This window comes from Panthera pardus, unplaced genomic scaffold (assembly GCF_024362965.1).
Source record: "Panthera pardus isolate Hobbes unplaced genomic scaffold, ASM2436296v1 HiC_scaffold_17, whole genome shotgun sequence".
NCBI classification, from domain to species: Eukaryota; Metazoa; Chordata; class Mammalia; order Carnivora; family Felidae; genus Panthera; species Panthera pardus.
The window spans coordinates 14,587,463-14,615,249 of NW_026526732.1; the positions used below are offsets into that span (position 1 = coordinate 14,587,463).

The following is a 27,787-nucleotide window of genomic DNA, read 5'->3' on the forward strand; positions in this document are numbered from 1 at the left end:
TTGACATCAGTTTAATTTTATTGCATAATCAACTAAACATTTCAAATTAAACAGATACAACTTAAAAAGTCTCTAGTTTTTGCTTAAATTTCACATTTCATAAATTGCACAATATTTATAAGATACTCATTTTGATTGTTTCATAATTGAGGAAAGAGGAGGCAACAATTCTGCCAGATGGTTAAATTCACCGCGGGATTTCTGCTCCCATTTTCCTAATTTGAAAGCTATAAAGCGATTTTTATCCCAGTATAAATTCTAGATAAAAGCCATACACTTTGTTTACTTCTCATGTGAAACATTAAGGATGACCTGGAAGTAAACGATAGCTTTGTTACTAAGTTAATGCTCTCCTGAAATCTTAACTGGCTACATGACAATTGCCAGATTTGTTAAAAACCAACTTATAACAAATTGGTTATCCTGTGAGAATTTTTTCTTAATACCTTTCTTCCTCTTCTCTTCCCTTCTTCCTAACTGCTTTTTTGCCTCCCTCCTTTCCTTGCCTTTCTTTTTCTTTCTTTCTTTTTCTTTCTTTCTTTCTTTCTTTCTTTCTTTCTTTCTTTCTTTCTTCTTTCTTGTTGGTATATTACATTAGACAGCATCAATCTATAGACCTCATTAAGAATAACTGTCCTTGAGGAACAATGGAAAATAAATGCTAAACAAAAATAAAAAACAGAATGCCGTACAGAATCTCTTACTATGTAAAAATTATGATGTTCTCGAAACATACTCAGACACTATTAGCTGTGAGCACTGCACTGCAGAAGCTAAAATAAGAGTACATTTTTCTTCATGAAAAATCCCAGTGTTCAGAGAAACAAACAAACAGCAACATAAGCTAAATAGTCACTATATCAGAAATGAACTATAGGCCTTTTGAATAATACTCCAGTGAACTTGTGTCCTTACATGAAGAGGGACAGCCGTAAGCATCTGGCCACTGAAGCTCTCTGGTGCCCATATGTGGGAATGTACCTTGTTTCAAGAGGGTGGCCCTCTGTGGAAGTGGACTCCTTAAATAAGTGTCTGCACCAAAGACCATGTGACATGGTTTAATCATTGTACAAAGACTCTTCATAGAATGTGAGGCTGAAATTCGTAGAAAAGCAAACAAGGGATGATATCTGATGAGTCGATCCAGGAAGGAGCAATCTTCATGGTTGTCGCAATGATAGACTTCCTCCCTACTGACCCCCATTTGTCTGCGAACTCACAAGAGATGGTCCCTAGATAAAGTGCTTTCCCCAATGGCTAACTTTATATCTAAGAAATAAAATATATCCAAGGAAAAATGTAAGCTTGGTGTTATTAAAGTTTGTTTTTTAGGTCAAAGAATTGGGTTTGCTGGTATTGCTTGTCTAACAACATAACTATAACAGTGAAGGAGAGTTAGATGATCTTAGTAAACCCAAGGATTTTGCCTCAATGATGTAGGTAACTATTCTTGGGGAAGGCACCAAAAGAGGCTGGGGTGGGGGGAAAATAAGTGTCAAAATTGAAGTGTCCTATAACGCCCACAGAGTTTCTCTTCCTTTGCTTGGTTCCCACACTTGTCATAAATGAGTGCCATCAAGGAACTTTAAAATCTCTGTTCTGTCACTTTTGTGCTCATATAATCCATTAAAAATCCAAGACTATAAAATGATTCATGTCATTCCGAGGAAGGTAAAATTAAAATTCTTTAGGATAGATTTTTTTTTTAAAGTGACATAGTGATTTTTTCCCCCTTTATAGTCACATTGGACAGTGAATGAGGATTGTAAACCACAAATATCTAAAGTTTTAATTTTAGTCTAAAATATTTATATACTGTATCACAGCCGAGTCTCAGATAAGAACCACTGTCTTTAATAACCTTCAGGTTGAGTTAAAAAAAAACAAACATAAATATATACCTTTTTGGAAAACATTACTATTCTGTGAGACAAAAGGAAAAAGTGTATTCAAAGAAAATGTGTTTTACATTTTCTGCCTTGAATTATAGTGCATGAACATAATTCAACTTGGAAACTCATCAGCTGTTTGGGCCATGCCCTCAAAATTCCGTTTAGCCTGTCTGTAATTTTCTTTCGGGAAAAGCCAAGAAAGGGAAGAAACAAATTAAAAACAAAAGCACCCTCTTCAGGAATCTGGGAATGCTTTTATAATTGAGTCATAGGCAGGTGGGGGCGGTGTGGAAAAGCCCACTCGAAGACTGTTGTTGGACCAGTGGAAATCCGGGCGGCTCAGACTGTGCGAAGTGCTGACGGTGTGAACCGAGCTGGAGGAAGGGAGAGTCACCAGCTGACTGTCAGTTTCCACCGGAAGTGGTGGACTTTGCAGGAAGGGATGGAAAGTTGAAGCCCTGAAGCTTGATTTTCTTGGAAAGGAATTTGCCTGCTCCAGGGAAGCTTGTCGCTGGAAAGTGAGGCTGGCCAGGCTGAGGTTGCTTCGCCGTTCGCAGCCACTGTGGCGGTAAAATCCAGTTCTGTTGAGGCCATGGTTGTAAGACCTAGACCGCCGGCTTGAACTCCACTGCGAGATGGGGGCACTGGCTCTTCTTCGAGACAAACAGACACACAGAGCCCAAATAAACCCTCCGATTACGAGCACAATTGTAATGGACACTGAGAAGGACGTGATAACATCCTCTGAAACAAACAAACAAAATCAAATAGGTAATTTCATTTGCAAATGGGTGTTCAACTAAAACCACAGGACAGAGCACCAACAGTAACTATGGGTACATGATTAATTGAAAGCGATTTTGAATTAGGGAAATAAAAGACTGCACTAGGTCCATATATGAATGTCAGCTGATATGCTTCTATTTTTTAAAGCAAAAGGATCTAAAGCAACATTTTTAGCTGTAGCATTACACCTTGCTGATGCTCTTTTATCACCTGTAATAAATGAGAATAGTCTTTTTGTTTTTTTAAAGGTGATTCTTCAGTTCATAAATGTTTATAAGCTTGCAAATATAGTCCTAAGATTATTTCCTCTTGGGCTGTGGCAGTAATAACGTTCCAGAAATTGATAAAGGATTTTGTAGTCAAATTGACTTTGCCTTTTCCTGCCTCTGCTTTCATCAACCCCAGCGATGTCTCCCACCTGCAGGTTTCATGACATCGCACTTCCTGTGGTCATTTTGTAACAGGAAGTGCTGAGCTAGAGCCATCTGGTGGGCTGACTGATTTATGTTCTATTTCCTGAACTCCTGGATTGTAACCTGTATCTCTGACTCATTGATGACATGACCCATGCAGACTACTGTGCTCTTTCTTGGACCATCATTTCCAGTCCATGCTGCTGTCATGCCCTCACTGTGATAATGACAGTTTTGTCCCCTGGATCCATAGAATCTCTGCTATACACCAGTATCCTTCCATTCACAGAACTTGTATTTGTTCAGATTTCCTGTTCAGGGGGTAGGGGAGTTGGTTTTCCCCAAATGGAAATTCTATCTTAATGCTTTTTCTTGTGAACTAAAAACCCCTTTTAGAAGAAAACTGGGGAGCAGAGCCCCTGCTTTGAATGTAAAGACATTCTGCACATCAGAAGACTTCCCATGTCTTATCACCAGCCTTGGAAGACCCCACCACATTTCCCCATGATCTAACCCACAAGTCATGCTGATTTTCTCACTATCCCAGAGTCTGTCTTTTTCTCTCAATCTCTGTGCTTTTCCACGTATTTTTCCTTATATCTGGACACAACTTTTAAATTTCTGCCTGAAAAACCTGTTCTTCAAGATCCATTTCAAGTATCACTTTTTGGTTTCATCAACAAACATTAGTTACTGTTTCATGAACAAAAATTAGTTACCGTGAAGTAAAGAGGTATCTTATCTCATTGCTTATCTAGGGATTCTGTACTGAGAGGGCCATGGACTGGAAATTAGCTCAGTGAGGTTTTGAGATTGTGAAAAAACAAAACAAACAAATAAACAGAGAGGCTGCAAATGCTTTGAAGTTCCTCCCTTTGAGAGGTAGAATCTACTTCCCTGCCCTTGAAGCTGGGCTGGCTTCACAGCCTGCTTTTACCAATGGGATGCAATGGAGATCAAGTTGTGCAAAATGCAGCCTAAACTCCAAGAGGCCTTTCAGCTTCCACCCCAGCTGTTGTCAGAAGCCCTGTAATTGCCAGCGCCCGACAAACCCAGGCTTGCCTACTGGATGATGAGAGACACACTGGGCCAGTTACTCCATTGCTACGGCCAAGACACGGCTACCTCCAAACACATGAATGGGGTCTTCCTAGATCTTTCAGGTGTTACTCAGCCTAACAACTAAGTGTGACACATGAGAGAAGACCAGCAGAAAATCTATCTAGCTGACTGATCCCCATCCAAACTACTAACCCACAGAATTGTGAGCTGAATAGATGATATTTTTAAGCTGCTGTTGTAGCAGGATTCTCGCACAGAGAGTCGTGACACCGAGGCCTTTTAATTTCCAGAAAGCAACTTTATTCCTGTGGGCACCGCTCATTTGGGTTCGTACCCGAAAGAACTGAGCACTGAACGTCACGTGGCATAGCTTTTTTAATGCATTTTCTATTTCTTTGTCTCCCATATATGGTAACACACACAAACATGTAGTCTGATTAAGTGGTCTCAGTTTACGAGGTCATGAGGGATGTTGTCACATAGGTGCATAGCCAGGTTATCTTGAAGTTTTGTGGGTTGTTTTGTTCTGGGTCTCTCCTTTTCTCTCTCTCTCTCTCTCTCTCTCTCTTTTTTCCTCTTTAGGGAGGGGACCCTACCACACTATGTTTTGGGGTAGATTGTTATACAGCAAAAGCTAACTGATTCAAGATTCCCAACTCAGCTTTACCTTTAGCATATTGTATGATTTTTAGGAAATTTGTTTGGACTCATTTATTATGTTTTCTTTATTTTTTATTTTTTGACATTTATTTATTTATTTTTGAGAGACAGAGCGTGAGCAGGAGAGGGCCAGAGCGAGAGGGAGACACAGAATCTGAAGCAAGCTCTAGGCTCCAAGCTGTCAGCACAGAGCCCAGTGTGGGGCTCGAAATCATGAACCGTGAGATCATGACCTGAGCCGAAGTCAGACGCTTAACCGACTGAGCCACCCAGGCACCCCTCATTTTATTATGTTTTAAATGAAGAAGTTAGATTTTATGGTTATCAAGGTTCTTTTCAGGTTATTGTTGCAATCTATGATAATATATAGAAAATATATAATGCAGAAAGAGCAAAACAAACCAATGCTGATAAATACATAAGACTACTCGTTGTTCCTTAATCTTAAGATATAGAAGCAATTGGCGTCCTTCTACCTTATGTTCACATTTATCTCCTGTGTCAAGACTATGTATGTTTTGTTCTACTTTCACAGTTACCTCCACAAATGCTTAGATCAAAATCCTCCAAAACAGTCGCTTAAATCAAATCTAAACAATAAATTCTTTGTAATAGGAAGAGGACTCTAAATGAGAAGATGATTTAGAACAGCTCTGCTGGACCAAGTATTGTTCTCCCAAAATGTCTCATAAAAATAATATTGACTCATAGCCTTAAAATTCAATCTCTTGTGACAGAGATTTTAGAAAATTAGGCTTTATCTGGAAACAGCAAATAAATAATAAATACAGTCAGAAAATAAAATCAGACTCATTGGCTATCTAGTAAAATTCAAAATTCACTTGTAACTGTCAGTGCCCCCAAACATTGGGAACCTAAAAAAGAAGTTATAGGAATTCTGGGCTGCCAAGGCAATGATAGCTGTGTAAATCAGAATGTCCCAGAATTTCTTCCAAAAAAACAATAGAAAACAAGATGCACAAATAAAATGATACAAAACCCACGCCTTCAGCATAATTAGAAGACGAAGAACATCCAAACTTCAATTACCAAGAAAGTAAACTGATAAAACAGATATCAATACCTTCTCTCCCATGCTTCTATCTCAAGTCTTCATGGAGAAAAAGGACGGTTCCAGAAAAAGTGTAAAAATAATGAAAAGGTATTCTGTTCCATAAGCACACCCGACTATAGTAAAGGGATTTACAAGTGCATGCAAGAATGTGAAAAGGCACGGGTGTCTGGGTGGCTCTGTCAGTTGAGGGTCCGACTTCAGCTCAGGTCATGATCTCGCAGTTTGTGAGTTCGAGCCCCGCATTAGGCTCTGTGCTGACAGCTCAGAGCCTGGAGCCTGCTTCGCATTCTGTGTCTCCCCCTCTCTCTGGCCCTTCGCTGCTCATGCTCAGTGTCTCTCTGTCTCTCAATAATAAATAAATATTAAAAAAAAAAAAAAAAGAATGTGAAAAGGCAGCCTTGGAAAGTAATCCTTCCCTTAGGAAGAAGAGGGTAAAGTGTGCAGTCAAAAGATCTCATCTTGTAAGATTCTATTTACAGGAAGTGTCCAGAAGAGGGGTAGGGAAACTATGGTGAGAACAAGCAGATAAGTGATTGCCTACGGCTGGTGGGTGGGGTGGGAGGGAACGGGAGGGAATACTAATGGCCATGGGTTTCTTTTTGAAGGCCAGAGTGTTCTCATATGAGATGGTGGCAATGGTCACACAACTCTGTGACTATAACAAAACCATTTATTGTACCCTTTAATGGGTGAATCCTATGGTATGTGAATTATCTCAATAAAGGTGTTAAAAAGAGAAATGACAGAGAAAGAGAGGTGCTTTTTGGAAACCACACAATGAAAAAGAAAAGAGGGAAGAGTGAGGGGAAAATTTTAGAGTCCTTCAAGACAAAAAATGAAATAAAATAAAAAACAAAGGGCACATAATTCCTCCCCACCTCTGTCCTCTAAAAGTCAACCAGTAAAAACACCATACACCATACGTTGCTACACTGAGGAAAGGAGGAATTTACAATGACTCCTGGGATTCTGGCATGGGCAGGCAAGGGTAGATATTAGCATCATTCATCCAAACCAAGAAGAAATGTAAGATTGTGGAAGATGCTGAACTTGAGTGCCCCTGAGATACTCATTTGGAATCAGAGTTAAATAAATATGGAGCTTAAAGAGGAGCAGAATTAGGAATCTTTATAGTACAGGAGACTTGTAGCCATCATGGAAAGCACTTACACTAAAAGCAAGAGTGTGTTTAGAAGTGAGTTGAGAATAGATTTCCAGGAAAATCACAACTTAACAGGTGGCAGAAGTAAACAAAGAAACAAAGAAGGACTAATTTGGGAGGCCTGATCAGACAAAAAATATACTAGCACTGACTCTAAGTAACAATTTTAGATGGAAGTGATTACCAGCTACTTGCCCCAGAGACATTTATCTATTCATTTATTTAACATATAAAACACCCACTAGATACCAAGCAGGGCTAAATTTATAGGCAAGAGTGAAGAAAACAAAATGTTAGCCCTGGTGGAGTTTACATGCTATAAGACTTCAATGAAGGTAAGAAAATGTCCTCTAAGCCTGCAATAAGGGAGCCGTTGGCCACTTTGCCTAGAGCAGATTGAGGTCAGATGATGAAGGATTATGAGGGCATCTCTAAAAAGTTCAATCTCTCTACTGTGGGCAGAGAGAGCCTTGAACAAAGTGACCTAATAGGAAGGATAGAATACAGAGCTAACCATGATAAATGAGACAGACCAAGGCCCAGAGAAGGGAAGATAGTTGAAACAGGTCTGAACATTCCTGCCATGATCCAGATACCCGATAATAATAATGACTTAATGTGGGAAGTAACCATAAGAATAGGAAAGAAAACACTTAGTCACAAGAGACCCAAAGTCAAAAGAACCTAAAAATTATTCCAAAGGATTACACCGTCTAAAACACTAGAAATAAGACATGGGGGGAGTGGGGCTACAAACTGAGGTTTAGAGGTTCTTGCTCCTAAGATCTCGATTATGATGTTATTTTCTAGCAGTGATTTAATAATTGGATTAAATCATAATGTTTTAGAAAAATTTCAGTATCTTCTTACTTCGTGAGATTTATATGCCTTTACTATTTTATGTAAGTTTACGAGACAATAGATTTGCTCAAATTTTTATTGTTTCATAATCATTAACACTAAAGTTCCTTTAAGTTTTGGCTGCATAAATTCGTTACCTCACTGAAAATGTGTTTTTTGCTGTTGTTGTTGGGTTTTTTTTTTTTTTTTTTGCTTCTTTGTTTGTTTGTTTGTTTAATTTTAGAGAGAGAGAGCAGGCACGAGTGGGGGAGAAGGGCAGAGGGAGAGAGAGAATTTCTACACTGTGCAGAGCCTGACACGGGGCTCAGTCTCACAACCCCGGGATCATGGCCTGAGCAGAAATCAAAGAGTCTGACACTCAACTTACTGAGCGACCCAGGCACCCCTCACTGAAAAATTGCTCTAGAAAATAAAGAAAAATCACGAGCTACTCAAATACTCGATAGAACTAAGTCTTTTGCCTTCTTCTCAAATAAGTAGGTCTCTGAGTCCAGGCAGTTTACTCAGTTTGGTACTTTGGCTTAAAAAAAACCTAATTTTACCTATTTCAGTGAATTTTTGTCAATCTTGTTTTTTGTGAGATGTATTACATATAATTTGAATAATTCATTATTAAATGTTATTAAGTGATCAGTCATCCCTAGAAGAGTTTCTTTATAGAATAGTTTATACCCTGGAGAATCCATGAGTTAATTACGATGAGAAACACATTAATCAAAGAATCTGGACAAAATTACTCAGAAAAGCTATCTTCCTATTTAGAACAACGAATGAAAGATATACCAAGGTTCATCTAGATGTTGTACTTTTGAATAGGAGAATAAAGCATTAGGTAGAGATCTAGTAGGTAAACTATTAGCTCCTTGAAGTTCTATTATTCCACCCCAGAAAGTTTTCATTAAACCTTTAGGTAATTTTGGGGCACCTGGGTGGCTCAGTTACTTGATCATCTGACTCTTGATTTCGACTCAGGTCTTGATTCCATGGTTGTGAGATCGAGGCCAGCATCAGGCTCTGCACTGAGCATGGAACTTGCTTAAGATTCTCTCTCTTCTCCCCCTCTCTCTCTGCCCCTCCCCTGCTTATTCTCTCTCTCTCTCTCTCTCTCTCTCTGTCAAAATAAATCAACATGAAAAAAACTTGGGGAGCCTGGGTGGCTCAGTCAGTTAAGTATCCGACTTCAGCTCAGGTCATGATTTCACGGTCCGTGAGTTCGAGCCCCGTGTCGGGCTCTGTGCTGACAGCTCAGAGCCTGGAGCCTGTTTCAGATTCTGTGTCTCCCTCTCTCTCTGACCCTCCCCTGCTCATGCTTTGTCTCTCTCTGTCTCAAAAATAAATAAACATTAAAAAAAATTTAAAAAATACTTTAGGTAATTTCGATATTTGGAGGACTATAATTTATAAAACAAGCAATCTTATTTTTATTTCATTATTTTGTTAAACACTATAGTATGTTTCTATGTAATTAATTTAATTTATATGTCTCAGGCACTGTTTTGCATGTATCATACCACTTAATTCTCAAGCAAACCCATAAGGGGAATACTTTATTTCTTAGGTGTGTTGTAAGAAAATATTAATCTAAAACGTAAGTGAAGAACTTAAAATGCATAAAAAATGTACCAATTTAATACCAGATTTGATAGCCTGTTACAAAAAGAAATACTTGGGAAAATTGTGTTAAGGCAATATTATGCATTCTATAGATAACATTCTCCTGAATCAACAGCTTCTACTGGAGAATTTGAAATATTAACAACTTCAGGAGCACCTGGGTGGCTCAGTCGGTTAAGCATCCAATTTTGGCTCAGGTCATGATCTTGTGGTTCACGAGTTCAAGCCCCACATCGGGCTCTGTGCTGATAGCTCAGAGCCTGGAGCCTGCCTGAGATTCTATGTCTCCCTCTCTCTCTGCCCCTCCCCTGCTTGTACTCTGTCTCTCTCTCTCAAAGCTAAGTAAAACATTAAAAAAATTTTTTTAATTAAAAAAAAAGAAATATTAACTTCAGATATAGAATTATAGATAAGGGGTTTCAGCTAAAACTAACTCTTAAAAATGCCTTGGTTCAGAATCCTCATTTTAATGATACTGAAACAGAGTCTAAGTTTTATGTGGTAGAACTAACACTTGATTTGTTTTGATGATTGAATACTGACAGCTAGCATTGGTCAGGGACTATTGCTTTCACTCATAAATGGAATAAAATGAGAAGACAAATATTCAAGTTTACAGAGTATATGCCCCTGTTTTTCTGTAAACCAATGTTACCACTATGGTCTGATCGAGGATTCTAAATATCTCAGGCTATAAGCAGATATAATAGATGATATTAAAGAGATATATTCACTTCACTTCAACTAAATGGGGATAAAACTAGAATCTTTAAAGAGAAAATAGATTCAGTTACCCAATAAAGGCCTTTAAGGGTTATAGGAGTTCCTATAGATGGTCTCAGTGTTTGTATCCTTTGAGCCTCTCTATTGCTGTCTCTTCTGACAAATAAAATGTTCTCAGTGGTTTATCTTTATTGAAAAACAGCATAAGGTTTGGGGCGCCTAAGTGGCTCAGCTGGGTAAGCATCAGACTTCAGCTCAGGTCATGATCTCACGGTTCATGAGTTTGAGCCCTGCATCAGGCTCTGTGATGACAGCTCTGAGTCTGGAGCCTGCTTCAGATTCTGTGTCTCTCTCTGTATCTCTGTCTCTCTCTCTCAAAAATAACTAAAAACATTTAAAAAAGAGAAAAATAGCATAAGGTTTAATTTCAAGAAAAAAGTTAGATACTTTTCAAATGTACAATCAAGGGAAAATAATGTCTTGTCTCTGAAATTGATGGAGAAAATTAGCAAAGGCAACCAAAATACGCAGAGTAAGAAATATATTTATGTGCCAGATGACTGATTTCCAAAATATACTAGTCTGATATAAGAAAACAAGGGTAATATCCAAACTCTAGCAGACCAGTGTTATAGAATATATTCATTCATCAAAATTTTCTTAAATGAAAAATTTCAGTTTGTGAATAAAAGCATTTTTTGTGGCACTAAAACTAGAACAATATTTCTAGGAGTGCAATTTGGCAATAAATCTGTTTTAAATGATTCTTCTTTATGGCTTTATAATATTTCTATATTATAATATTTATGATGTTATAATATTAAATATCATATTTAACACTGTAGATGTACCATCTATGCCTGAAATTTAGGGAAATGGCAGGCAGTATAGGTAATAATAACTCAAAATATTTTATTACTATTATAAATAGAAGACTGTATAGGGTTATAGAGATATCTGAAAAGATTAAATGATAAATTTTAAATGTACATGAGAATCATGAGAATAACATATATACATCAGTAATAAACCAGTTACATTTTGAAAGAATATAAATTAAGATAAGATGGAGCAGAAGTTATAAAAATGACAGAAAAAAATCATGCTGCTTTTATATGGATTTGCTTAATTTTTGTTGTTCACTTGAGTGCACATACCATGAAAATGGCTTCCTAACCCGTGAAGTTAGTCAAATATTCATATTAGAAATTACAGTGCTAATTTTTAGTACGTTTTTTTAACGTGTATTTATTATTGAGAGACAGAGAGAAAAAAAGCATAAGCAGGGGAGGGGCAGAGAGAGAGAGAGGGAGACACAGAATCCAAAGCAGGCTCCAGGCTCTGAGCTGTCAGCACAGAGCCCCACCCGGGGCTCGAACTCACAAACCATGAGATCATGACCTGAGCCGAAAGCTTAACCGACTGAGCCACCCAGGGGCCCCAATCGTACTAATTCCTATGCTGCTACCATACTTGCAGAATTTTTTTAATAACTATGAACTATAATAATGACGTAAGAATGTCTAAGACTTGCTGAACTATATGGTAAAAAGCTTATCTATCTTCTTTTTTTTTAATTTTTTAGTGTTTATTTTTGAGAGAAAGAGAGTGAGAACAAGCAAGGGAGGGGCAGAGAGAGAGGGAGATGCAGAATCAGAAACAGGCTCCAGGCTCTGAGCTGTCAGCACAGAGCCCAATGTGGGGCTCAAACTCACAAACCACAAGATCATGACCTGAGCTGAAGTCGGACACAACTGACTGAGCCACCCAGGCTCCCCTTATCTATCTTCTTAAGCTCCCTTACATCCAAACTGCATAAACAGTGTAAAAATCCAGAAAAGCAATAAGAAAGAAATGTCAAGTCATATTTTTGAATTTTTTATTCAAGTTTAATTAACACACAATGTTCTATTAGTTTCAGGTGTACAAAATAATGATTCAACAATTCCAAACATTTCTCAGTCCTCATCAGGATCAATGTACTCTTAATCCCCTTTATCTGTTCAAGCCATAATTTTAGTATAGCCTGTTCCAGAATGGTCTTCCATAGGAATTTTTTTTTAATTCAACTGTAGTTAATGATTTTTCTGAACCAAACTGGAATACAGAAAACATATAATGAAAACAGCATCTCTTGGCCATGTAGCTTTAAATTTTCATATATGTAATTCCATTCTGGCAGATTTTTGATAACAAATTCTGGAAGTCTTTTTTTTTAAATGTACTATTAAAACAATATACCCAAAAAATACACACATATTGGCACATATACTCCTTTTTGAAGGACAATTTACCTTCTTGTTTATCAATAATCTTAAGATCTCCCTTTGAAGGTAAAAGGTACACATTCTAACCTCAGTAAGGTAAAAATACAAATTAGATATCCTTATCCTGATTTTGTAATGTATATCTATACAACTAGCAAGGGGCTGGTATATAAGTCTTCAGTGAATAATAACTATTTCTACTAATGGTTGTATGACTTACTCAAGTTATTTGGTACTTGCTGACCTATAAATAATGGCCAGTATAGTATCTTTCAATTCTAAGATTCTAATATTGAATCTGGTTTTCAGTACATCAATGCTTCAGTCTGTCCATTAGTATTAAAATTTAGTAGAGGTCACCATCTAGTGGCTTTGAGTTGAACTGTTCCAAATCTGAAAAGTGATTTTATCAGTGTCAACAGAAAGGAACATTGATCAATTCACAATACCCTTTGCAATTTTAAGAATCAGAAGCCCAGCTAATGCCAAATAAAGCTCTTCTGTTCTTGGTACCTTAGAGTATACAGGAGGATGGTTCATGCAATAAGAAGAATTTGACAAAAATATTTTGAGAGAATAATAGGGCACAGACAACTTGATTAATCATAATAAAATAAACAAAGTGTTGGTATTTTCTATGTGTAGCTTATCTTCCAGAAAATCCTATATGGTTTTTTCCCACAATATATGCAGAATTCAACTTCTATCTACTCTGTTGCCTCCCTAGTCCAACATGACCACCACCTCTGACCCTATCATTCCCACCATTCCCTAACCCTCTATTCCAATACAGTAGCCAAAGTGAACCTTTGAAAATAGAAGTCAAATCACACTATTCTGTTCTAAACCCTCCACTTCTCCCAGAGCAAAAGAAAACTCCTAAAAATGTTCTTAAAGTTCCAAATTGACCTGTTCCCAATTATCTTTGCTCATTTTTACCCTTCCTCTGTCTTAGCTCCATCCACACTACCCTCTTTGCTGTTCCTTCAACATACTGGATATGCTCCTGACTCAGAACCTTGCACTGGTTGTAACCTATTTCTGAAATTCTTTCCCCAGGTATCTCCGTGGCTAACTTCAGGTCTTCATTCATATGTCACCTTCTTATATAGACTTAACCTGATTACCCTATTTAAAATTTCATCTTAATAATAAAATAAAATAAAATAAAATGAAAATAGATCTAACCCCAACTAATTCCAGAAGAAAAATTAATCCTTTCTAGAAAAAGGTAAACTTACTTAGAGTCTAAAATTGTTTCTACAATGCTTCAGCCATTACTAAGCATAAATAACAAATTACAAAGCATTCCAAGAGACAAGACCAAATGAACAAAAACCAAGAGAACGGCTATATCATAGAAAAATAACCATAAATTATCAAGATATTACAGTTATCAAACACAATTATTAAAATAACCATGAATTCATATGTTAAAGAAAACACATAACAAGTTGAACAATTTCAAGAAAGAATGGGACTTATAAAAATATTTGAATAAAAATATCTGATGAAAATTAGAAAATATTTTAAGAGTTATATTAAAAATATGAAATATCAAAACACATGATATGCACATAAAGCTGTGCTTAGAAGAAAATGTGTACCTTTGGAGGCATAAATTCAAAAAGTAGAAAGGCTGGGGTGCCTATATGGCTCAGTCGGTTAAGTATCTGATTCGATTGCTGCTCAGGTCATGAAATCATGGTTTTGTGAGTTTGAGCTCCATGTGGGGCTTTGCAGTGACTGTGCAAAGCCTGCTTGAGATTCTCTCTCTTTTTCTCTCTGCCCATTTCCCACTGGTGCTGTCTTTGTCTCTCTCAAAATAAATTTAAAAACTTAAAAAATTAAAAAAATAAAAAGAAGAAAGGCCGAAAAATCAATTATATAATCTTCCATATCAAAAAGCTAGCAAAAAAAAAAAACTAAATCAAACACAAGTAAAATGGAATAATACAGTAAATAATAAGAGAAATAAATAAGTAAGAGAAATAAATAAGAGAAAGCAGAATGTAAAGACATAGAAAAAAGAAAAGAAACAAAGAGGGAGAATTATCAAAGCCTAATAAAAAGTGGTTTCCATGAAAAAAAATCTAATAAAAAATTGATTAACTGCTGATAAGAATGACCAAATGGGAAGAAGGGAAGAAAGAAGAAAAAGAGAGAGAGAGAATTACCAATATCAGAAATTAACAAGATGGCATTAGAACAGATTATATAGCCAGGTTCATTTGGTTAAGCATCCGACTTAAGCTCAGGTCATGATCTCACAGTTTGTGGGTTTTAGCCCTGCATCAGGCTCTGTGCTGACAGCTCAGAGACTGGACTGCTTCGGATTCTGTGTCTCCCTTTCCCTCTGCTCCTCCCCCCGCCCTCTCTCTCTCTCTTTCTCTCTCTCTTTCCCAAAAATAAAGAAACATTAAAAAAAATTAAAAAGAAGGAAGCCTCAAATAGCAGGCAGTAGGTGAATTTCCTAGTTTGAAAAACTTCTAGCCCGAGGACAGTTTCCAGTCTGAATTATGTGGGCAGGTAAAACACCAACTGAACATCTGCAGTATTTCCAATCTGGAGAAATACAGGACAGAGGTTTTGGCAACCAGAGCTGTTTGAGTATGAGAGAGAAATTTTAGAAAAAAGAATACCAGAGAGAAGGGTCTCAAAATTTTATGGATAAACATATCCTGTAACTGTGCCCAACTCCAGAACCACACTGCATGTTTCATTTTGAATCACTAGAGAAAATAAAGAAATTAACTGAACCAAACAGAGCCTGAACTGCTTGTTAAAGGACAGGCTTTATAGGTTTTTGTGGTTTGAGTTCCTACTATGTTATTTTCCCATGAAAACAAATGAGAAAAAAAAGTAGTCTTCAGGGTAATATAGCCAAATCCAAAAGCCCATTCTAAATGTTAAAGATACAATATGAAATTACTTGACATATGAAGAAACAGGAAAATGTGACCCATTCTCAGGAGAAAAGGTAGTCAACAAAGGCATAGCCTGGAGGCATCACAATCCTGGACTTCAAACTATATTACGAAGCTGTAATCATCAAGACAGTATGGTACTGGCACAAGAACAGACACTCAGATCAATGGAACGGAATACAGCACCCAGAAATGGACCCACAAACGTATGGCCAGCTAATCTTTGACAACCAGGAATGAATATCCAATGGAATAAAGACAGTCTCTTCAGCAAGTGGTGCTGGGAAAACTGGACAGCAACATGCAGAAAAATGAACCTGGACCACTTTCTTACACCATCCACAAAAATAAACTCAAAATGGATGAAAGGCCTAAACATAAGACTGGAAACCATCAAAATCCTTGAGGAGAAAGTAGGCAAAAACCTCTTTGAACTTGACTGCAGCAACTTCTTACTCAACATGTCTCAGGAAACAAGGGAAACAAAAGCAAAATTGAATTATTGGGACCTCATCAAAATAAAAACTTCTGCACAGCAAAGGAAACAATCAACAAAACTAAAAGGCAGCTGATGGAATGGGAGAAAATGTTTGCAAATGACATATTAGATAAAGGGTTAGTATCCAAAATCTATAAAGAACTTCTCAAACTCAACACCCAAAAAACAAATAATCCAGTGAAGAAATGGGCAAAAGACATGATTAGACACTTCTCCAAAGAAGACACCCAGATGGCCAATCGACACATGAAAAAATGCTCAACATCACTCATCATCAGGGAAATACAAATCAAAACCACAATGAGATACCACCTCACACCTGTTAGAATGGCTAACATTAACAACTCAGGCAACGACAGATGTTGGTGAGGATGTGGAGAAAGAGGATCTCTTTTGCACTGTTGGTGGGAATGCAAGCTGGTGCAGCCACTCTGGAAAACAGTATGGAGGTTCCTCAAAAACTAAAAATAGAGCTACCCTATGACCCAGCAATTGCACTACTAGGCATTTATCCACGGGATTCAGATGTGCTGTTTCGAAGGGACACATGCACCCCCATGTTTATAGCAGCACTATCAACAATAGCCAAAGTATGGAAAGAGCCCAAATGTCCATCGATGGATGAATGGATAAAGATGTATATATATACAATGGAGTATTACTAGGCAATCAAAAAGAATGAAATTTTGCCATTTGCAACTACATGGATGGAACTAGAGGGTATTATGCTAAGCAAAATTAGAAAAAGTCAGAGTGGCTAAAATGAACAAATCAGGAGACTATAGATGCTGGAGAGGATGTGGAAAAATGGGAACCCTCTTGCACTGTTGGAAATGCAAACTGGTGTAGCCACTCTGGAAAACAGTGTGGAGGTTCCTCAAAAAATTAAAAATAGATCTACCCTATGACCCAGCAATAGCACTGCTAGGAACTTACCCAAGTGATACAGAAGTGCTGATGCTTAGGGGTACTTGTACCCCAATGTTTATAGCAACACTTTCAACAATAGCCAAATTATGGAAAGAGCCTAAATGTCCAACAACTGATGAATGGATAAAGAAATTGTGGTTTATATACACAATGGAATACTACGTGGCAATGAGAAAGAACGAAATATAGCCTTTTGTAGCAACATGGATGGAATTGGAGAGTGTTATGCTAAGTGAAATAAGTCATACAGAGAAAGACAGATACCATATGGTTTCACTCTTATGTGGATCCTGAGAAACTTAACAGAAGACCATGGGGGAGGGGAAGGGGAAAAAAAAAAGTGAGAAAGAGAGGGAGCCAAACCATAAGAGACTTAAAAACTGAGAACAAACTGAGGGTTGATGGTGGGTGTGAGGGAGGGGAGGGTGGGTGATGGGCATTGAGGCACCTGTTGGGATGAGCACTGGGTGTTGCATGGAAACCAATTTGACAATAAATTTCATATTAAAAATAAATAAATAAATACTACAATATAAAAAAAAGAAAAAGACAAATATCATATGACTTCACTCATGTGAGGACTTTAAGGTACAATACAGATGAACATAAAGGAAGGGAAGCAAAAATAATATAAAAACAGGGAGGGAGACAAAACATAAGAGACTCTTAAATATAGACAACAAACTGAGGGCTGCTGGAGGGGATGGGGGTGAAGGGATGGCGAAATGGGAAAAGGGGTATTAAGGAAGACACTTGTTGGGATGAGCCCTGGATGTTATACGTAGGGGATGAATTACTGGATTCTACTCCTGAAATCATTATTGCACTATATGCTAACTAACTTGAATATAAATTAAAAAATAAAAATAAATAATAATAAACAAACGACATAGCCTAAAATGCCCAGATGTTGGAATTAGCACACAAAAATTTTAAAGCAACTTGTATATTTATGTTCAATGATGCGAAGGACAGTGTTCATAAAGAATGAAAAGTCGGAGGAGTGCCTGAGTGGCCCAGACAGTTAAGCTGCTAATTTCGGCTCAGGTCACGATCTCACTGCCCATGAGTTTGAGCCCCCCATGGGGCTCTGTGCTGACAACTCAGAGCCTGGAGCCTGCTTCGGATTCTGTGTCTCCCTCTATCTCTGCCCCTCCCCTGCCCACTCTGCCTTTCTCTCTCTCTCTCAAAAATAAACATTAAAAAAACCTTTTTTTTAAAAAAAGAGTGAAAAGTGAGAAATATCAACAGAAAATACAAATTCTAAGAAAGAACCAAATGGAACTAAAAAGAACATCAAAACTAAAAAAAAAAAAAAAAAAAAAAAAAAAAAATCACTCAATGAGTCTAACATTACACTTAAGATGACAATGAAAAGATTCAATAAACTTAGAAATAGGTTAATAGATGGGGCACCTGGGTGGCTCAGTTGGTTAAGCGGTCGACTTCGGCTCAGGTCATGATCTCACGGTTCATGGGTTCGAGCCCCGCATGGGCTCTGTGCTGACGGCTCAGAGCCTGGAACCTGCTTCAGATTCTGTGTCTCCCTCTCTCTCTGCCCCTCCCCTGTTCACACTGTCTCTCTCTGTCTCTCAAAAATAAATAAATGTAAAAAAAAAATTAAAAAAAAAAGAAATAGGTTATTAGAAATTATCCATCTTGAAAAAGAGAAGAGCCTCAGGGAACTATGGAACAATTTACAAATATTTAATATAATGGAGCTAAAAACTAATTGAAGAAATAAGACTGAAAATTTTCAAACTTAATGAAAGAAATGAGTTTACAGATTCAAGAGTCTTGAAATATCAAGCAGGAAATATGTAAAGAACTGTACACAGGCACATCATAATCAAACAGCTGGAGATCAAAGGTAAACTGGCAGCAGCCAAATTAAAAATTAAAATGACATAATTACATTCAGAAAAACAATTATTTGAACAACTACTAATCCCCAATTGGATACCATCATATTTCAAAGCAACAAAAAAATCAATCAAACTATATTTTCTATATCTTGAAAATTATCTGTTAAGAATAATGGAGAAATAAATAATCTTCCAGGTTTAGAGAAAAACTCATGACTAGCAGAACTACATTAAAAGCTTTGCTAACATGGATGGAACTGGAGAGTGTTATGCTAAGTGAAATAAGCCATACAGAGAAAGACAGATACCATATGGTTTCACTCCTATGTGCATCCTGAGAAACTTAACAGAAACCCATGGGGGAGGGGAAGGAAAAAAAAAAAAAAAAGAGGTTAGAGTGGAAGAGAGCCAAAGCATAAGACTCTTAAAAACTGAGAACAAACTGAGGGTTGATGGGGGGTGGGAGGGGAGGGAGGGTGGGTGAAGGGTATTAAGGAGGGCACCTGTTGGGATGAGCCCTGGGTGTTGTATGGAAACCAATTTGACAATAAACTTCATATATTGAAAAAAAAAAATCTCAAATGAAAAAAATAAAAATAAAAAAAATAAAAGCTTTGCTAAAGGAAACCCTTAGATTGAGGGGGAATGATATCAGCTAAAAGACTTAGAGCTTCAGGAAGAAATAAAGAACATCAGAAATAGTATCAGTATAAATATAAAAGACTATTTTCTTTTAATTTCTTTAAAATAAGCACAAACACAGTAGATAGGTGATACCTAGATACACAGATTAGACTTAAAAGTTTTTAAATCTGCTCAGCAAAAGACACTTTAGAAAATAAATAAGCAAGCCACAGACAGGTAGCAAACATTTACAAGCCACATTACAGGTAATAAACATTACCTGGATGGTGTGTTGGTTAAGCTTCGGATTCTTTTTTTTTTTTTTTTATATTTCTGTATTTTGAGAGGCAGAGAGAGACAGAGCATGAGTGGGGGAGGGGGCAGAAAGAGAGGGAGACACAGAATCTGAAGCAGGCTCCAGGCTCTGAGCTGTCAGCACAGAGCCTGACGCGGGGCTTGAACTCACGAGCTGTGAGATCATGAGCTGTGAGATCATGAGCTGTGAGATCATGACCCGAGCCTAAGTCGGACACTTAACTGACTGAGCCACCCAGGTGCCCCAAGCTTTGGATTCTTGATTTCAGCTTCATCTTTCAAGCCCCACATAGGGCTCTATCTGCTTCAGATTTTCTCTCTCTTCCTCTTTCTCTGCCCCACCTCCCTCTCTCTCCAAAATAAATAAATAAACTTAAAAAAAAAAAAAAAAACTTTGCAAATATATATCTGACAACTGACTGACACCAGAATATATAAAGGACTTTTATAATCAATAATAAAAAGACAGAAGAAGGGGAAGGGGAAGGGGAAGGGGAAGGGGAAGGGGAAGGGGAAGGGGAAGGGGAAGGAGAAGGAGAAGGAGAAGGAGAAGGAGCAGAAAGATAAAGAAAATAAAAATGCGCCAAAGAAATGAACAGATTCTTCTTCAAAATATATATTCAAATTCCCATAAGCACAAGAGAAGATGTTCAATGTCACAATCAGCAAATTTTTGTCTTTAAAGGCCCAGGGAGCAAATATTTTGGGGTTTTCAGGTCATAAGTTATTGAAACTACTCAACTCTATTATTGTAGCACAAAACATCATAAACACACAATTGTCCCAATAAAACTTTATTTATAAAAACAAGTCATGCATCATATTTAGCCAGTAAGCCATACTTTGTCAACCTCTGCTCACCATCATCAGGCATCAGGAAGATACAAACTAAAACCACAATAAGATAAAACTAAATACTGACCAGAAAGGCTACAATATAAAGGGTTGAAAATAAAAAAAGGGCTGTTGGAAAAGATCTGAAGCAACTGGAGCCCTCATATATTTTTGCAAAAAGTAAATTGCATAACCACTTTGGAAAAAGGCCTGACAATTTTTTATGAAATCAAACCTACACTAAAGCTATGACCAGCTCTTCCACTTCTAGGAAGTTACGAAGAATAATGAAAACATGTATCAACAAAAGAGTCTTACAAGAATATCTGTTACAGCTCTATTCTTATAGCCAAAAGAGTAGATCCTATATTATTTCATTTATCAGAAGTTCTAGAACAGGCAAAGCTAATCTGTTCTAGAAAAGAAAATCAAAATAATGGTTTCTTCTGGGGATGTTGCAGACAGGAACTGACTGGGATGTGGAATTAGGGAACTTTTTAGGTTTGTGATAATATTTAATATCTATGATTGAAGACAGAGTGATTCAGATGTGTACATGTTTGTAAAAATTCAGCAAATGTTCAGTTTCAATCTGTGCACTTCATTATTATTTATTTTACACATTCCATTGTAGGTAAATTTGACTTTAAAGGAAAAAAACATAAAAAAATATTGAATTCTGATTTTTAGAAAACACAAACTTCCATAACTCATAGAAGAAAACGCTTCCTAACTTGTTTTATGAGACCAGTCTAACACTAGTACCAAAGCCCGACAAGACTATCGCAAGAAAAGACTATTATAGGCAAATTTCTCTCTTGAATGTAGATACAGGAGTTCTAAGGTCAGGGACCTATTAAACGGTGCAGCCTTCTAGGCTCATGCTTACTGAATCATAATCTCTGATCATGGAGCCCAGTGAGAGATGCATTTTCAAATTTATTTATATAATTCAGATGCAGCTGCTTTAAAGACAACAATTTGTAAACACTTGTTTTTCAAGATTTCTGGGTAACTGAGATAAGGGAAATAATTGGTAGGCCATTAATGTGCAATGATGCACACGTGTCCAATGATGGACACATGTTTAATTTGTTTTACAAATACAAATTAAAGACGCATTTGAAATATAATAACATTGGCTTGCTTTTTAGGAGGAGGGAATATAGAGGACATCATTGGGGTTTGTGTTCAATAAACTCTGACTGTCTCCAGTTTCTCTGAGAACATCCTGCTCCTATCTACAGAGAGTAGACCTGTAACATTTAATTTAATGTATTAAATGTAGACATATTTCTACAGGAAATAGAACTTTCAGCTATTAACCAAGGTTTTCTCCCCTTGACACTTGACTACCCAATAAATCAGTTCACAACCCTTCTTCTCTTCAATTACTTTGGAGAGGATTCGTACGGTTAGCAAGCATGCATAGAAAAAGAAAAAGTTGATCCTTGGAATTTCTAATTGGATTATCAAATATGTAGAATGGATGAAAACCAAATAGGTAAAAACCTTGAAAAACAGTTGCTTTACTGCAATCACTAGATATTTTGAGAGAGATAAGAGTGTTCTGTTTGTTTGCTGGAATTTCAAAATGCTAAGAGTCTAAAGGGCTCAAAAACATACCTTTTTACTCTAAGAACGGTACTGGGAAAAATGGACCATAGTCTACGAGTCATGTCCTTGTCAATGTGGGTTGCCATACAAAATACTATAGCCTGTATGGCTTAAACAACAGGCCTTTATTTCTCTTAGTTCTTTGAGCTAGAAAGTCCAAGATCAAGGTGTCAGCATGATCAGGGTCTGGTGAAAGCTTCATAGCTTGCAGGTGACCTATTTCTCGCTGTGACCTCACTTGACCTTTTCTCAGTGCATGCTCACAGAGAGTGGGAGAGAGAGCAATCTCTCTTCTTTTTCTTACCAGGCCATTAAACCTTCCATGTAGCCCCCACCCTCCTGACCTAGTATGTGACTAGTAAGGGACTAGAAGGGATCATCACTCCATCTCTGCTCATGATGAGTTATAGATTGATTTAGGGAATCCCGGAGAAACTGGTATCCATTCTCAGCTTCCTGGGGTCCAAATGGGGTTTTCCCTCTGAGAAACCCTGGGTGCCTGACAGGCAGAGTAGAAATGGGGATGGTAGACATTGGTACATCTGGGCTTAGGGCACTTGATAAACAGCTTAACCTCAAGAGACTTTCACAACCCTCGGATTATGGGAGAGCATTCAATACTGTTCCATACCACTGAGATAGATGGAAGAGTCCCTGAATAAAAGGCAGCAGTAGACTAGAGGGGACATAAAAAAAAAAAGGAGAAACCATGCCATTAACAAAATTTGCATAGACCACATGAGCCGGATTCTACAGTAAGAGCCCTCAGCAGTGGAAGCGAGGGAGGAAAGGGCAATGCCCTAAAAACAGATGAGAAATAGTTATTGGTAGATATCAGCAGAGACCAGAACATGAGATCAAGAATCAAAGGCCCTCTCCTTCCAATACCCCTAATAGTCTCTAATGCCCCCACCTTAGGCCCTTTCCAACCTTAGGGAAAGGTCCTAAGAAAGAGGAAAACAGGAAGATCTAAAGTCACAAGATTGAACATTATCATGTTAAATCAGGTCAAATTTTTACACTGAAAGTACACAAAACTTCAAAAATATCTGCCATGGGGTGCCTGGGTGGCTCAGTCGGTTAAGCGTCCGACTTCGGCCCAGGTCATGATCTCACGGCTCGTGAGTTCGAGCCCTGCGTCGGGCTCTGTGCTGACAGCTCAGAGCCTGGAGCCTGTTTCAGATTCTGTGTCTCCCTCTCTCTCTCTGACCCTCCCCCATTCATCCTCTGTCTCTCTCTGTCTCAAAAGTAAATAAACGTTAAAAAAAAAAAAATTAAAAAAAAATAAAAATAAAAATATCTGCTTCAAGACATTCACCTCTACAGATGTGGTTTGTGTGCTTTTGCTTCTGCATATATGTTGGTAGCATTTCTCCTGAACTCCCTGAAATTGTCCAACTACGCCTTGCTTATATCACTAACACCTAACACATTGACTAATATATAATGGGTGGCCAGTCAATGCTTCTGAGTAAACCAATAAACTGATAGGTGAATGAATGAGTGAGTTAATAAGTTAATGTGGGGAAAATGATGATTAACATGTCCTTCCTAGGATTATCTCCTTCTGTGAATCTTCTCCGACTTACAGGAACGGATAAAGCATCATTTTTTTTTTTCTCTAAGAAAGATTTTGGGACCATTTTTGCCATTTAAAAAAATTGTATATGTTTACTTATTTATTTTGAGAGAGAGACAGAGAGAGCAAGTGGGAGAGGGGCAGAGAGAGAGGGAGAGAGAGAATCCCAAGTTTAAGGATACGTGTCTACTGTTTCATGGAGGCAGGATGCCGCAAATTTTACAGGTTCTGGTTCCTGCTGCTTTGGTGGGGAATGTTCCCAGAGAAGAAAAATGCATTAAAGAAAGCAAAAGAGAGAAATACAGGTGGTCTTCAGCTGTGTTGTTGGCCTCAAACCAATTTTTTTGCTTCCTGTTGCACTAATGACTGTAATGCTTGTACTACATTAATAAGTCCTAGTGGGTGATTACTATGAAAATGCAAGCTATTATTATTAGTAACAACCTGGTATCATTATCTTATTTTTCAGCATTCATTAAAGTAACCCCCCAAAAACTGATATTTGGAAAACAACTTTCCATACATCTTAAGTGCGTTAAGTTCGAGAAATTTATGTAGTTCAATGCGCAAGTTTTCCTTTTCTCAGCAATTCCATCTTTATTCTCTAAACTCGAAATTGGACACAATAGAAAATGCATGGTAATGTACTTGATAAGATTTTCAAAATAATATTTTTGCGGAATCAGTGATCAAAATAGATACCAATTTAGATATAAAAAAGAAATAAAATTTAAAAGGTCTACATTTATATGTTAGGAAATTTCTACATTTACTATATTTATGTTTAGCTTTTTACATTTTACACTTAGTATTTTTTACCCCAGAAGAAATAATGTGATCTTTCATATATTTCCCCCAAATCATCAAACACTATATCTGCTCAACATGGTTGCATTGGTTTTGGTAATGCTTATCAATGTAACACTCCCCTTCCTGGTTTTCATTATTTCCATCTATTTTCCATTGCATTCACCTACTAAGACAAAAAAAAAAAAAAAACAAAAAAAACCCTAGGAACTATCTTTGAAACAGTAAGTTTGAATTCCTTCTCAAGCACAAATAACACACAAAAAAATCAGTGTTTTTTGGATTGGTAAATAGACTTCAATTAAGCATTGTCTTATTAATTCAGGTTTATTTTATGATTATTACCCATGTTTTAGTCAGTGGCTAGTGATTCCTTTCACTTAAGTAAACCTGAAATTTAACTTCAAATGGTCTGAAAAAAAAAATAGATCTGGCTTTCACAGATTAATTTTTGTAGTAAGAGCTACTTTACTTTTAATAATTTGTATAGTTAATTTTGTAATGATGAATTTGGTGTAAACAAATTCTAGCTATTTTTCAGTGTGTGTTTAATGCATTCACTTTTCTTATAAATGAAGACAGCAAGCAGTATTGTAACAAATATATATAATTAAGACTCCCACAGTTTTAAGGCTTATTGGCTGTTGGGTTTTCCAAGAATTACTTATTACCAAAGCCATTCTTAACAGTATGCAAACATAATTTACTTTCTTCTTATTTTTTAATGATTATGTTAGGGTGTTCACTAATAACCCTCCTTTCCAGGCCTGAAGCAAACATAAAGGGGTTGATGGTAAAAAAGAAAAAAAAAAAAAAAAAGAATTATTTCCCTTCATGCACATTTTTGTGATGCCGGACAGCTAGGTGCTAGGTGAGGTTGTTAGGGACAGTCAATATTGCTGTTCCGTTTCACTGATAGCTCCCAAAGCATCCCCACAAATCACAAAAGAGAGTATGAAATAATTCTCTGAGGGAATTAAAAATCTGTTCTAGACAAAAAATAAGGCTATTGATCTCTTCATAAACTCCATTGATTCCTTTAAATTTTTCTTCTGAATTTAACTGAAATAGTCTCCCTTATTTTTAAAATATCCCTGAATCCAAGAATACTCGTCAATTTACATCTTAATCCATGTTCCTTAGCATTTTCCTTCTTTAGCCTTGAACAGCTGGTAATTTTGACCTCAGCTCTACTCCATTACTGATATTTAACCAGTAGCTGTGCCTGAACTCAGCCAAAAAGTACTTTTGTATTGTTTCTTTTTTCCTCTGTGATAGGCTTCCTTTTAATGTTATATGTAATGTTATTTCAAGTGAACTTTTTTTATTATAGTTTTTTCTTCCTTTAATTTCACAATAAGATTCCTTATTTTATCTATGACATCACAGTCCTTAAGTATAGATTTTGTTGTTTTGATTTCCTTTGGAAAATAAAGAGTATGACATTGACAATGAAAAAATAACCTCTTCAGCAATTCTTGATTTCATTAAATAAAACATATACTTTATAACCTTAAGACAAATAAAACTTATTTTTCCAACAAAATCCACATTATCGTATTCTAAACAGCAATTATTTCCATCTTTTCTTTTTTCACATTTTTATTCTCATTATTTTCTAATTATATTTTGTAACACCAAACAAAATCTGTACTTGTTGCCCAGATTCTTCTTGAGTGTCTCCAAAACCCACCTTAAACACATTATATGAATATATTTATTATAATAAACTTATGAAAAGTTAAGTAACCAGTTTATGGTAAACAAACTAACTCAGAGATGTTCACTCAATAAATTATGCAGGACCTTTTCTGCATCCTAATTTTAAATTAAAAACAGTTAAAGAAAATATCTTACCCCAAAAGTTTTCTGGCCATGGACTCCCTAAACTTGTTGTGTTATTAGCCATAATATCCACAAGAAATAGAAGAGACAGAAAAAAAAAAAAGAAAAGCCAGTATGTTCGAAAGAAGCACTTTGATTCTATGTGGTTCAGCAAGAGAAAAATAATTTTCACACAACCCCTCATATACTTGGGTTTGCATAAAAGGAAACAAGTGTATCATGTTTCCTGCTTTTATACTCAAATTAGCAACTGTTTTTCTTATCTCGGAACTCCACATGGTTCCTGAGACACGAAACAATTTCCTTCTCGTCATTTCCTCAGCTAAATTACCAAGCTTCTTCCTCTCTGGCTGCTTTTGGGCTGAGAGGCTCCATTTCTTCTTTCTCCAGCTCCTACCAACATATATAGGAAGATTCCAAAATCTAAGCTGTAGCACTTTGGGTTAAATTTCTATAGGACAGAGAAAGAGACTACTTTCCAACATTTCACAATTAGATTTATTCAGCAAATTGGGGGAGGGGGGTTCTCCACCCCACCCTTTGGAAATTCATACTCCATTCAAGTACAATTAATTTTATAAATCTCATTTATTAAAATTCGTAACCTGTCTCTTTCTCCATTTGGCATATTAATTTTGAAAAGTTATCTGCTTCCTTTCATAAATAGCTACCTAAAATGTAACTTACATTTAATTTGTATTACTCTTGAATTGGTACTTAAGTATGAATAGGATGATTTCCACACAGGAGGAGCCTGTTTAAAACCAAGCAAGAGAAACATACATGCAAACACGGAATTACAGCAGAAAGATAAGCGCTATAACGAAGAGTACAATGATCACAGTAGTTGTTTTCATGGAGACGTCTAAGAACTCCATGGGAAAGCATGAACATAATTTTACCAAGAGGAGAGAGTAAGAAGGCAGAAAGGACGATATAAACAGAGAAGAATCATCACAATTCACACAGGGGATATCGTGGGTGTGACTATAGGAAAGAGTTATATGAAATTTTTCAGGTGATGTAGATAAGTTAAAATTTTAAGAGTCTTTATTAGTTTTAGCTTTATTCGCTTATTATTATTTTAATTATTATTATTATTTTTGAGAGAGAGGGCGCAAGTGAGCGAGGGGGCAGAGAGAGGAGAAGCAGGGCTCCTGTTCACCCAATGTGGGGCTCCAGCTCATGAACCATGGGAGCCTACGCCCTATACTTAATGACTGAGCCACCCAAGCACCCTTAGCTTTATTAGTTTAGACTAGTTCCTCTAGCACTGGGGAACCTTTGGAAGTAAAAGTCAAAGTGCCAGAATGCACTTAACTGCCCTAAACCCCGTTCAGACCTGGTTTCCTCAATCTTTGATTAAATCAGCCATTAACTCTTGCATTCACCCTAATTGTCATTAGACTGTGATTCTTAATGGAGCAGTA

The 27,787-nt window shown here is 36.9% G+C and overlaps 1 protein-coding gene across 1 annotated transcript; it reads right to left on the minus strand.

Moving 5' to 3' along the window:
* On the minus strand, window positions 1–26,539 carry MYCT1 (MYC target 1). Its single transcript, XM_019431760.2, has 2 exons — window positions 26,370–26,539; window positions 1–2,636 (listed from the first exon to the last, which is right to left on the minus strand). The coding sequence occupies exons 1-2, from the start codon at window positions 26,419–26,421 to the stop codon at window positions 2,128–2,130; spliced, it is 561 nt and encodes a 186-aa protein (XP_019287305.2). The 5' UTR covers window positions 26,422–26,539; the 3' UTR covers window positions 1–2,127.
* Window positions 26,540–27,787: the final 1,248 nt, after the last annotated feature.